This window comes from Myxine glutinosa, chromosome 13, assembly GCF_964187855.1.
Source record: "Myxine glutinosa chromosome 13, kmMyxGlut1.1, whole genome shotgun sequence".
Classification (NCBI taxonomy): domain Eukaryota; kingdom Metazoa; phylum Chordata; class Myxini; order Myxiniformes; family Myxinidae; genus Myxine; species Myxine glutinosa.
The window spans coordinates 40,184,593-40,198,827 of NC_136273.1; the positions used below are offsets into that span (position 1 = coordinate 40,184,593).

Genomic DNA, 14,235 nt, shown 5'->3' on the forward strand with positions numbered 1-14,235 from the left:
CCCGGCATCTCCACCAAAGTCGCGACCCACGAGCGCTGAGAGACCTCCTGCATCTGTTGGGCCGCGCCATCCTGTCCCTGAGCACAAGGTGCACCTTGTGCTGGCCATCAAATACCCGCTTTCCTGGCCATCAAACCCCGTGTGAGTGAGCCTTGTCCCGTTTATCTGTGGTCTGTCTAGGGTTAATATAAGAGTGTGTTTAAGTGCCCACCTTCCTATGTTTCCCTCTTGTCCCTGTAATCTAACCTTCCGCCTTAATATAACCTCCTCCGGAGGTCTTGAGAACTGAACCCCTGGTGTCGTATTGTGTCATTATAACCCAGCCGGGTGTCTTCTCTTTCCTATTGAGCCAGCATAGCGCGGCTTCGTCGACATTCGGGCACAATCGGGTAACTTGTACGGATACGGCGGCCATCCCGCTCGGCCCACCATACCATCAAAGTCGTATCTGTAACAATATAATCAAGCACACAGCCATGCAATGTCCATAGACAAACATTGGCAGTAGAATGGGCCGTACTGAAGAGCTCAGTGACTTTCAACGTGGCACCGTCATCGGATGCCACCTTTCCAACAAGTCAGTTTGTCAAATTTCTGCCCTGGTAGAGCTGCCCCGGTCAACTGAAAGAGCTGTTATTGTGAAGTGGAAACGTCTAGGAGCAGCAACAGCTCAGCCACGAAGTGGTAGGCGACACAAGCTCACAGAACGGGACCGCCGAGTGTTGAAGCATGTAGCGCGTAAAAATCATCTGTCCACGGTTGAAACACTAACTACCGAGTTCCAAACTACCTTTGGAAGCAACGTCAGCACAACAACTGTTCATCGGGAGCTTCATGAAATGGGTTTCCATGGCCGAGCAGCCACACACAAGCCTAAGATCACCATGTGCAATGGCAAGCGTCGGCTGGAGTGGTGTAAAGCTCGCCGCCATTGGACTCTGGAGCAGTGGAAACGCGTTCTCTGGAGTGATGAATCACACTTCACCATCTGGCAGTCCGACGGACGAATCTGGGTTTGGCAGATGCCAGGAGAACGCTACCTGCCCGAATGTATCGTGCCAACTTTAAAGTTTGGTGGAGGAGGAATAATGGTCTGGGGCTGTTTTTCATGGTTTGGGCTGGACCCCTTTGTTCCAGTGAAGGAAATCTTAATGCTACAGCATACAATGACATTCTAGACGATTGTGTGCTTCCAACTTTGTGGCAACAGTTTGGGGAAGGCCCTTTCCTGTTTCAGCATGACAATGCCCCCATGCACAAAGCGAAGTCCATACAGAAATGATTTGTCGAGATCGGTGTGGAAGAACTTGACTGGCGTGCACAGAGCCCTGACTTCAACCCCATCAAACACCTTTGGGATGAATTGTAATGCCAATTGAGTTTAAAGTAGAGTAATGAGGATATGACGTAGGGGTTTCCACCCATGACATTCGTGGATTCGCTATTTGCAGTTTCGCCATTGATTGTGTATCGAAACATTCAGACTAGGTATGATTTTTGCCCAAGTCCTTCACAAACTTATTGTCAATGCCTGACATTCAACTGAAGGTGGCACAGGAATGTGGAATTTTTTGGTTCATGGTTTAGCATTTGCCATTTCCGCATTGTTTGTTTGCTTTTAGCTTCCCACTTGTGCATAGCATGGGTACCTCACTGGTATATACTGTGTTATGGAGCATAAAGAAGAATGCTAAAAGTATTCGTAATGCTGTGGCTCATTCTACGCCGCTGTCTGCCAAGATAACCACGTAGATTAGGAACCCACAAATGGAGAAGATGGAGAAAATGCTGTCGCTATACATTGAGCATGAAACAAAGAAAAAAAAAATCAAACCTCAGTAACCTGACGCTTAGGTCTAAAACTCTCAAGCTTTATGAGCGTGTTTATCAAGAGGAAATGCTGCTGAACCTGAGCCATTTCAAGCTAGTAAAGGATGCCTGAATAAGTTTATTTTTAGTTAAAATAAAGTTCCAGATGCATAAAAACAATCTTTCTGTTAATGTTTGTATTCATTCTGATATATTAATATGATTTCAGTGTAGTTAAAATGTATTTGAGACATTATATTTGATGTTGTTGCACGCATTCCCCTTTTCTCCATATGTTTATATATTCGATATATGCGATTTCCGTTTATGCAAGGTTTTCGCAGAACCTAACCCTCGCATAAATCGAGGGATTGGTGTATATTTACGTATATATGTATCAAATTAATAAACCAAATCAAATGGTTTATTAATGAGCGTAATATGGTCACGAATAAACAATCAGCAGTATATTGCCCTGATGTGAGCCTGGTGTTGGCTCAGCGGTTAGGGTGCCGGCTTGGGTTCAAATCCCGGTTGATCGCTGAATTAACATCAGGGGGGTTGACTCAGCCTGTCATCCTTCCGAGGTCGGCAAATTGAGTATACCAGTTCACTGGTAATTCCGTGTGTCACAAGAGACGACTAACAGTGTTGGCGGCAGGAAGGGCATCCGGCCGTAAAACATTGCTTCAAAAAGGGGACCACGGTGCCCAAAAAAAGGCCAACCTCCGCCCTGCGGCGAAAAATGGCCTCTGAAGGCGGTTCAGTATGCTGCCCTGATGAGCCCACAACAAGGGCGAAATATAGATCGACATCTTTGCTTTCGTCTATTTGTGACCATAGGATTTAAATCTCAGTCGGCAAAGGCTTGAGTACCACGCGGATGCCTCCTAGTTTGGAGGTGATGTGTTGGCATAATTTATGCACATGACGTCAGCATCATGTCGTATGGTCAGTGTGCTTCTTTGGTTGAATTTAATATTCCTGGCTACAAACCTCCTGACTGACCAGCAGGACAGAGACAATGTGCTCGTGTGGCAATCGCTACACCATGATTACCTGCACTAGCTATGCCCTCACCAGTCACCATGGCAAATCTCCTCTGCAGACTCAGTCCACAAACGTAACCAACTTTTGTCTACAAAGTATTCACACTCTGATACATGCTGTAAGGTAACTATCCGTTCTTTCAACCTAGCAATAACTATCCTCATGTGAGCTATTTCCTCATACTTCCGACAACATTGAAGAAGATCACTCCTTTTGCATCTTCAGATGCATAGGGCTGACGAAGCAGTTTCCTAGGCTATTGGGCACAATCCTGGACAGGTCGCCACTCCGACGCAGGATACTCGAATGGAAAGATGACAGGCTGAGTCAACCAAACCTGGTATCTCATCAACGGCATGACAGTGCCTCAAACTCAAGACCCTAAGATCTTAAGCCCTGCTCTTTAGATGGCGGGTTTCATACCGGCTGAATAAGAAACCTCTTGCCAACACTCTCCCTGCAATTTTACACTGCGATGGCTGGGATCCACGATTTGAAAACTCTCCCACCTAGCCACTTAGCAAGCACACAATTTGGCGAATGTTACATACAACGGGGCACTATGTGAGAAAACGAGCAACTCTCGGACGCCGAAAGCATGAAGGAACAACTGCCTTGTGAAGACTCGCCAAACGCCATTAGGTCAATGTTAAAACACCGTGGGCATCGAGCTTCAGGCAGCCAAAGCTGTTGTATAATCCTCCAAGCACTTCATGGAATGGATGGCTCGGCTGACTTAAAGGACTCCAAGTGGTGATGGGTTGGCACATCATTTATGATCGCTCGTAGTCTCGAACGCAAGGCCCTCCGGTCCTTGGTTCCGAGGCGAGGGGAGCATCAGAAAGACATGGAAATACCTTTCCCAACACCCCTTGTGGTAACGCATGGTCATGTGTCGCATATGTCATTACGAAATAAATAACTCTTCACCTATCTCCTTATTCAAGCCTGGTGTTGGCTGAGCGGTTAGGGTGCTGCTTGGGATCCTAGAATCCTGGGTTTGAATCCCGGTTGATCACGGAATTAACACCAGGGGGGTTGACTCAGCCTGTCATCCTTCTGAGGTCGGCAAATTGAGTACCAGTTCACTGGTAATTCCCTGTGTGTCGCAAGATGCGACTAATAGGGTTGGTGGCAGGAAGGGCCATAAAACATTGCTTCAAAAAGGGGACCACTGTGCCATAAAAAAGGCCAACCCTCGCTCTGCGGGGAAAAATGGCCTCGAAAGGTGGTTCTATCTCCTTATTTCATGTCAAACGTTTACTCGTGTGTTCGCGGGGCAACCACCACCATTGGAAGTAAAGTGAAACTGATGTTTCATGCAGCTGCTCTTCCTCCCCTTTGCTCCAAAGAACTTGTAATGCCTTGGAATCTCCCGTGATGAAGCTAACTACGAGGGCCTTTCACTTACTCACTGCAGGTTGGTGGTCTCTCTGTCTTCTACCGACTCCTCTCCAGCCTTGCTCCCCCAGCTCTCTCTGTGCTCTGTCCCCCAAATATTCCTAAAGGTCGCACAAGATCTGCTAGCAACCCTCTTATGGTGAAACTGCCAAAATCAAGACTCTCTGCTCACCTTCACTCTTTCATTCCGCTTTTCTCCCGCCTCTGGAACAAACTCCCTCACTCTCTTGAATCCCACTCCTCCCTCCAGGTCTTTAAAACAGATGTTCACCACCATCTCTTATCTTCCCCCATCCAAAACCTTGATCTTTTCTACCCCCGCTAATTCACCCCAGATCCACTTTTTTGAAATTCCAACTTCTTTCCTGGAAGTCCTAGCAGTGTCCATATGTTTTGTAGCTCTCCCACCCCCCCACCCCCCTTCCCTTCCCATGCCCCCGCCCAAAGCCCTCTCCATCCCACAGATCTCTCGATGTCCCTGCTCTCAAATGTTGTGTTTGTGTGCTTCCCCTTCTCTCCCCATCTTGTCTACCGCTCCCCTTATTATATGTTTTGTGTGTCTGTTTGATTTTTTGTGTAATAAATGTTAGCTCTTTCATGAGCCTCGATCCTGTACACACACACAAAAAAAACCCACCTAAAACGTCACCTTTTTAACTCAATGTTGATTCCCATGGCAGATAGAACACCTTTGCTTCACACGTTGGTTCGCTTGACCTTTGCCAACAGCTTACAGTTGACAAAACCGTGTGTTCAAATATCTATGGACACAAACCAACATGAACCTTGAAAAGTCTAAGATTCATCTGAGATGTATTAATATAGGTCTTGCAATGACATTCTACAGTCATACCAGCTCGGCGAGATGGACTAAGTTTGTTGATGTCTTATTAATCCACATCTTATACCCATGATTCGTTCAATTGAAAAACGAAGTACAGCGGATGCCACAGCAACTGCCTGCTCTCAACATTTCTGTGATTTTACTAATGCAAACTTTTCACTGATGTACTAATGTATCAAGTGGTTCTACGAATGTTCCTTATTGCCCGCTTCAACCCACTGATTTAATAATTGTTTAGTATATCAAAGTCGTGAAAAGAAAGCTTCTTTTATGACTTTAACACATTTTCCTCGACTCATGGATACCTGTTTCTCACATTTCCCGGTCTCTGTTCCTACTATATAAGAGATGTTGGTCTATGTCGCCATTTTTCTCAGAGTTCGCTGAACGGATCTTTGTCAAACTTTCAGAGGTTTCAGAGTGAGTGCCTGGGAATGTTTAGGCAAAAAAAAAAAAAAAATTGAAAAAAAAAAGGTTGGTTTTTTTGGATTGAATTTTTTTTTTTTTAAAGTAGAAAAAAAAAATCGCTCGATAGTTATATATACAAGTACAGTTATATACAAGTACACATTCCCATAAATAAATACAAAACAATCACCAGACATTTGAACACAAATAAATCAAACAATTCCAGAAGTGTACGAAGTTGGTAGTACAGCTTCTTCTTCCTGATCGGCATCACACTTAACTCAGAAGCGTGATGAACGGCACATTCACCCACCAGCATATATATATGAACCCCCTTCCTCCCCCCCCCCCTCCTCTCGTACCCCCCCTCCCCCGCCCAGCAACGCCGGGTACTTCTGCTAGTCTCTATATATAAAGGAGGAGTGTCTGTCTGTCTGGATGTCCGCTTATAACTCAAGAACTACACATCGGAGAAAAGTTTTAGACACAGATTCGGAATCGGCATATAATTCCGGTGGTTATAGGCTACTTTTTATTTTAATATCAATGGTTTAAAAAACCGCGCCAGCTGCAATTCCATGGTGTAGTTTGTGGCGGCGCTATTGCCCCTTTCCGATCCCATGACGCATTGCGGTTCCGATTCGCGATAAGGTCTATGCGCTATCACCGACACTTTTCCACCTTTTAATCAGATATACCTTATCGTCCATCTTAACCACATTACGCTTGGAAACACTAGCATTATCCTTCTTCGGACCCATGGCTAACACAGACACAGTAAAGGAATACTGTACGTCGCCTCTGTTTTGAATGCGAATCAGTGGTTGCGCGTACGTACAGTATACTGTACATACATATTTATATATTTTTAATGTGCTTTTTATTGTATTTTAAATTGTTTTTTAGCTTCTTTTATTGTTAATTTATGTACTATTTTATTTATTTTAAATATATTTTTAAGGAAAACAAATGTTGTCACGTCCGTAGGAGTGACGTAAAGTCACACATAATGACAAAATGCGCACCATTTTTTCGCGCCAAGAACGGAAAAACATTCCTCATTAATATCATTATGGCCAAGGTTCGTCAAAAGTCGGAAATTGCTCTGGCTGTGGCCTCAAGTGGAATTGCAGCTACACTTCTTGAAGGAGGAAGGACAGCACACTCAACTTTCAAACTGCCTTTGGATTTGACCAAGCAAGACACCCCAACCTGCAACATTAGCAAGAATTCAGCAAACGCCAAGATCCTTCAACAGTGCAAAATCATCACCTGGGATGAGGCTACTATGAACCACAAGCAGGCATTCGAAGCAGTGAACAGAACACTCCAAGATATTCGCAACAACAAGAAAATCATGGGTGGTGTGACAACTGTTCTGGCTGGAGACTTTCGTCAGACTCTCCCAGTCATCCAACGGGGCACTAGAGCAGATCAAGTCAAGGCCTTTATCAAGTCTTCTTATCTCCTCTGGCCACATGTGCAAAGACTTACCCTGAATACCAACATGAGAGTCCACCTTCTTGGTGACAACACTGCAGGGGCGTTCTCAAGCCAGCTTTTGAAAGTTGGCAATGGCCTATACCCTCAAGATGCATCAGAACAAATAATTCTACCATTTGGACAGTTTGTTGAAACAAAAGATGACTTGATCAAAAAGGTCTTTCCCAATATGGAGACCCAGTTCCAGGACTCATCATGGCTTGCCGAAAGAGCCATTTGTTCAAGAGATCAACAATTTGCTCCTCCACCAACTTCCCGGTCATGAAAGAAATTATGATTCTCTTGACAAAGTGACAGATGAAGATCAGGCAGTAAACTTCCCAACTGAGTTTCTCAACAGTCTTCAGCCTCAAGGACTCCCAACACACAGGTTGATTCTCAAGGTGGGAGCACCAATCATGCTTCTAAGGAATTTTGATCCACCAAAGCTGTGTAATGGAACACGATTGACAATCCAGCAAATGATGCCGCATGTCCTAGAGGCAACCATCCTCTCAGGACAATACAGAGGAGAGAAAGTATTCATTCCAAGGATACCACTTATTCCACCTGACCTTCCATTCTCCTTCAAGAGGATTCAGTTCCCCATCAGGCTATGTTTTGCTATGTCCATCAACAAGGTGCAGGGGCAATCAATGAAGGTTGTAGGCCTGAACTTCACAGAACAAGTGTTTGCCCATGGCCAGCTGTACGTGGGCTGCTCGAGGGTTGGAAAACCAAGCAATCTTTATGTTTTCGCACCAAGTAAGAAAACCAGAAATGTTGTATACCCAGAGGTTTTGAGAAATTGAAAATTGACAAAACGTCATGTAGGAAATGTACTGTGATATTGCTCTAAAATATACATGTTCTTTTCATCATATATTTGTCTTATTCTTATTCAACCCGGGCGAAGCCGGGTACCTCAGCTAGTAATGAATAAATGTCTTGAGATTTGGTGCTCAACCCATGACATGTGTTTTCCAGGTACGTGCGTGTGGCGTACCTGTGCACGCGATGTCGGCGAGTGGACGGCGCACACCTCAGTTGGGCCCTGCGCTGCGAACTTGCAGATGCCGCGAGGCTACGTCTACTCGGAGCTTTTCTGCAGTGCGGACCTCAGCTGGTGCTTCAGCTGTGCATCATGCTCCAGAGAACACGCACCGACGGAACGCAGGGTGAGCTCGGGTCCATGGACGGTTTTGAATCCGTGCTGTGACGTGAACGCCAAAACCCACAGTGAGCACCTGAAGCAGAATTATGAGAGCATTGCAAGCAAGTATTGATACAATGTTCCATTAACTAGTATTTTCGGAGATATCAAGTGTGCTTTTACATCATGTCGAAGGATATACAAGGAACGGTGCAGGAGACTATTCGGCCAATCATGCCTGCACTACAGCAATACCAGAAACCTTCACGCATCCTCACACAAGCTACCTACAAGTCCCACCAGTATCCCTCTATTTCTAATTAATCTGGATACCTACAGTATATAATTCCAATTTTAAGTTACTAGTACACCCGCAGACTCTGGGAGGAGCAGGGAGGGTCATTCCTCTTTGGGGTATATAGATTACAGTCGATCTATGGTCGGGTCTCAAGAACATTGGGTGTGTTCATTTATCAAGTTTCTTGTGGAGAGATCGCCAAGTGGTTTAAGCATTCGAGCAAGCACTCTATTCAAAACCGTTAAGGAATGGCTGGCTTGGCAAGCGCTAGCTAGCTGCTTGGTAAATGAGCACATCCCGGTCTTCCTCCCTTTGTTTCATATTAAACAGCGGGAGCGAGTTTCAAAAGTTCGCTACGAAAAATGCCACGGTAGTGGTAGAAAGGGCCATGTTATGAACTCAACATTTTTGGGTTATATAGAGTACAGTAGATCTTCGCTCAGTTCTGCAAGTAAATCTTACTTCATGGATGTCGGGATTCCTCCAAATTTCTTCAATTAATGTTACAAACAGCATTAGTGACTGTTTGAAAAGCTAAGCATACGTGTTTGTGGTTTATAATATTTTTCCTTTCTGTAGAGGTCGTTGCTCACACGGAAACGCCATTATAACTATAAGCTATTTATACATGTTAACACTGCAGGAAAAACGCCTTGGGGAAGTGGGACATTATTAGTATTAATATTGTAATAAAATCAGTAATAACATTAATAATATGCGATTATCATTAATTTTGTTATTCAAAGCGTCTTTGGAAAAATGCCACGATAAATCTTCTTATTTGGAAAAACGCCACGATAAAGCTAATTTAACATTGATATACACCTCAACACGTAACACCATTGACGGCAATGGTGGGGAAAACCTTAAATCCTCTTGGGGGGGGGGGGGGGGGGTGCAAACGAATGCGCTACAACCTTCATTATGCAACCCTTGGTCATCCTGTTATGTTTGTTTGAGATTGGATAAGTAGCAACGGAATGTATTGGCGTCAAAAATTCATCAGACAGACGGACAGACACAAATGGCGTATTTTAGTATATAAAAGGCATTTTAAGGCCATTTTCCCTGCTAGAGCGGGGGTTAGCCTTACGGTCCCCATGACAATCTTCTCCATTTTGCCCTATTTTCTGCATCTCCCCTTGTTAACCCCCTTGCCCACATTTCTTCTTCCACCACCTTTAGCCAAGTCTTTCTCGGTCTTCCCCGTCCTCTACTTCCTTCTACAATAATTTCCATCACTCTTCTCAAAGGGGGACCAAAAAACAACAACAACCACAGTTCCCGAAAAAGGCCAACCCCCGCTTGCGGGGAAAAATGGCCTCTAAACGGTGGTTACTCTTCTCAACCAGTCACTTTCATCCTTCCTCAACACATGACCAAACCATCTCAACCTGTTCCTCTTCACAGCATCAATCACAGGCTCTATTCCCATCATCTTTCGCAATTCATCATTTGTCTTCCTCTCTCTCAACGATACTCCGCACATCCACCGAACCATTCGCATTTCCACCCTTTCCAGCCTTCGTTGCTGCTCGACGTTCATTACCCATGTCTCGCTCCCATAAAGCATAACACTTCTCACACATGCAGCATACACCTTTCCCTTCAGCTTCAACGACACTCCCCTCCTCGTCAGCACGCCACTCAGTTCCCGAAACTTCTTCCATGCACATCTCACTCTAGCAACCATTGCCGAGTCTGATCCACCTTCTCCCTTCAGCATGTCTCCGAGGTAGCAAAATGTTTTCACACCTTCCAGCTTCACACCGTCTCCAAGATCCAACTCAACATCAAAATACATAACATCTGCAGCTTATGTATTTTTGTATGATGTACTCTTTTTGCTGTCTCTACCTTTCTAAGGAGATCATTCCATGCATCAACTACTCCCTGACTGATAGACCCCTACATTAATGCCGTCGTAACTCTCATCTTCCTTACTTGCAGGCCATGGACCCTGTTCCTATCATTGTCTATTCTGCCGAAAAAACAGTCTGCAGTTTTTATGTCTTCACCCTTCATTATCTTAAACATCTCAATCAGATACCCTCGCAACAACCTCCTTTCTAATGTATGAAGTCCTCTCTCTCCTTAAGCTGCTCCTCATAGCTTAGTCTAGCTAGGCCCGGAATGAATTTAGTAGCCCGATGCTGAACCAGCTATGTCCATCCTCAGATGTGGTGACCAAAACTGAACACAATCACTACGTTCCTGTACAGCGTTAGAATTCGTACCTCTTTCGATTTATGACTTATCCCCCTACGGATGTAACATAAAACCCTATTATAGTCCTTGAGCCAGACCAAAAGTAATGCTCCGGCGGGGGGAGTAATTCTCATTATGATTTTCCATTAGACCAATGTCTCAAGTGTCAGAAAAGGTGTGATGGACATCTGAGAACGGTAGCTTAGTGCCCGGATGGACGCCATCTTTGAAACCACCCAGCTCGAAAATGCCCATTTGGTGGGGTACATTGTTGCACGTGTATCTGGACTTCTATACTAGCTATCGATGTGCGGTTGACGACTAAATATACGTCCGATGTGTACCGTCTAAATAAAAAATAATATGAAGCATTTTGTTTTAGATTAATTATTATAAAAATCAATTATCGAAAAAAAATCATATATTTTTCAATATTTTATTATTAGACTTGTACTTTTTTTTAGTGAAACAACACTGGTATGATTTTCCAAATTATGCATTGTGCTACACCGTTTATCTGTCTATAAAAATAACTCAAAAACTAAAACATATCATCCACCACGAGTTTACAACAAATAAATGTAAAGAGGCATAAAATGACTTAGGCCGCCGCTGGCATTATCTATTCTGACGATAACGCAAGTTAGGAACGTCGTACGGAGAGGATTTTAACACCATACGATATCTAATAAGCAGGCGGAAATTGTTACATAGGAAATCTGCACTTTGGTGGCCATCTTGGATTTCAAAATGGCCGCCAATTATATTAATTATTCATTACTAGAGTTTGGAAAGACGTATGGAGCTGATTTTAACACCATACGATGTATATTCCTAATAAGCAAGCGGAGGTATCATTGAACATGTCATGTTTTAGTCAAATAACACCGGTATGATCTTCCAAATTATACATTTTGCTAAACCGTTTATCTGTCTATAAAGATTTTCAGGCAATTTAGCCTGCATTATAATAGAGAACAACATATGCTATACAATATACAGTGCACACAAAGTTAATCATCAGAGTCGCCATCAGAGTCATTGGCATCCTGAGCCACGATAGCATCATCCTGCACCATGTTGGAGCATCCCTGCAGCTTACACACAACAGTGCACTTCAACCCATTCAGTATGCAGGAGCAATCTGACGGTCGACACGTCCTTCTGCATGTGCATGAGATGAGATTCAAGACGACATCTGGAGCTGGTAGACCCGCCATCCATCGGATTGTGAGCGAACCGCCATCATCGAGTTCCCAACCATGTCCTGCTGATGGTGTTGGGACGTCTGGTAGGTTTTCAAGGCTGCGTCGCCAGATAGCCGCCTGATAGTTGGCCCTAAGCGTATGCTGCATCAAGGAGTCTTCACAAGGCGGCAATTGTCCAGATTCGATCTGGCCCTTCTTTGCACAGAACATGTGATAACGGAGCGAATTAACACCGACGATCTTCGTGTTCTTGGCGTACAGCTGACACGTGAAGGCCTGAATGCTATTGAAGACGTCTGTTGGTACATTCCACGAAGATCCCAGATCTGTGAATGCTTGAAGATACAGCTCATTCGCTTGCACAAGCTTCAAAGCCTTTATCTTTCCTTGGCTAGCCAGAGCACTCACAGTGTCACACCCGCTCCATGCATGAAGCCCTGGCAATGCACTGCAAACTCCAGACCCCAATACCGCAGCCAACTTTCCAACGTCGATCATTCTGACTCGAACCTTTGTTCCTCGTCTGATGAAGAGCTGACTATCGATGGTTCTGCTGAGATGAAGACTGATGATCAGAACGTCGGTGTCATCTGCCACTAAGATGATCGTCTTGTAGTGGGTAGCGGCGTGCTTTGCGTGGAGAAACATACGCGTGTCTGCTTCCTCGTGGCTACATTCGAGTGCTTGCACCAACTTCCACCTATCGCGGGTCAGTACCAGACATTTTTCACCACAGGTGACATGCAGTGTTCTGTTGCCTAGCTTTTCGCGATTTGTTTCATGTTTCCACGACTCTGCCAGAAACACAACCAGTTTCTCCTTTGTCTGGCTGCAAGCAAGGAGACGCCGCCAGTTCATGATTTTGTGTGCGGGTCTGAACTCGCTGAAACTGATGCCTTCATTTGAACCGCGGTTCACACGCTCAGCTGCTTTGATGGATTCTTCTGTGTATGTGTCAAAGACAACATCGATGCGCTCACTGCCTTGACCAGCGTGAAGCACTGCAGCAAGGATGCGGTCAGATAGTTCTTCGAACGTGTCGTTCTCGCCATGCATCTTTTGTATGAGAGCCATCGCATCAATTTATTGTTGCACTTCGCTTGTCAACGTTCTCGGCTGGTTCCACAAGACCTTCCATGTGTTTCGCAAGTGCAGCTTTGTTCGTTTTTTTCATTGACCCATCAACGTTTGCCAAAGACCATGGTAACGGCCCTAGTGGGTGACAAAGGACAAGTTGCATGTCGAGGTTCCTTGTCTTGGCGATGAGTATCATGGTGGCAAACAGTTGTCTGTCAGCTCTCAGGACGATCTCCTTGTTTGTGCCCTTCACAACTTTCTGCTTGATCTTACCAAAGGTCTTCAAGTTTAGCTTGTTCAATGTGTCATGAAAGCCTGTTCCCTCTTCAAGACGTTTCTGGAAGCTTTGATACGCCGCTTCCCCCTTTTGCAGGGTGTTGAGTAGGTCATTAGAAACGTCCTCCCTCGCAGCCGCTCCGGTAGATATACTGAGAAGACATGACGGATCATCGGCGAATGGATTGGTCCAGTCATTTTCCAGTAGATCACAGATAGCTGTGACGCCAGACTCATCACGTTTGATGCGAGAAGTAGACAAGTCAGGGTGCTTGGCGTGAGATGTGTCGCTGCCATTCACAAGGATAGTTTCTCGTAGTTGCCTCAGTGCAGTAGCCCGATTTTCTGCAGTTAGATAGTATCGTGACACAGCCCCTTGTCGAAGACTAAAACCTCGTGTTCCTCCAGCTGTTTGCGTATCTTTGTTTACTGTTTCTTCTGTTGTCTGATCAACAGCGATTCTGGCAAATGGATTCCCTGGTCTAAGCTGTACGGAGAAGTAGCCTTGATTGAAATGCCTGTACAACTCGGGGCATGTTTCGTGGAGTTGCGTCATCTGTGCATAGTACACTGGTAGATATCTAGCATAGTTCACCTTGTTCATTGCGAAACACCAAGGGATCACTCTTCTGACACAAGCCAAGTGAAGCATCCAGTCGCCTTCTCTATCCGCACGAATCAACCCCAGCAGGGTCTCTACCATATCAATATACATCATCCAGAAGCGAGCCAGGTCTCCATGTTTGGTTCGCAGAAAATGTAGGTATTTCGCGAACATGTCAAAGCTCTGTACACATGAATCATCATCGAGAGCAGCAGCGAGAGTCTCGTGGCAAACAACCTCCTTGATGCTGCGAATTTTGAGGTCAGTGCTTCGAATCTGGGGTTCCTTGTCAGGATGATTGCTTTCTATCCACACCTGGAAGCCCTTCCAAATGATGCGCATTAGTGCCTCGTACATCAACTTGTGGAGTCGCACAGCACGGTTGTATTGCTTGCCTTCCAGAACCCTGTTGATGGA

The 14,235-nt window shown here is 44.9% G+C and overlaps 1 protein-coding gene across 1 annotated transcript in view; it reads left to right on the forward strand.

Moving 5' to 3' along the window:
• Window positions 1–14,235, forward strand: part of LOC137438862 (XK-related protein 6) — a 60,024-nt gene that overhangs the window by 26,818 nt on the left and 18,971 nt on the right. Inside the window, exon 2 of the mRNA XM_068134296.2 lies at window positions 7,982–8,172. Within this exon, the coding sequence (XP_067990397.1) occupies window positions 7,982–8,172 (191 nt within the window). The remainder of the gene's footprint in view (window positions 1–7,981; window positions 8,173–14,235) is intronic.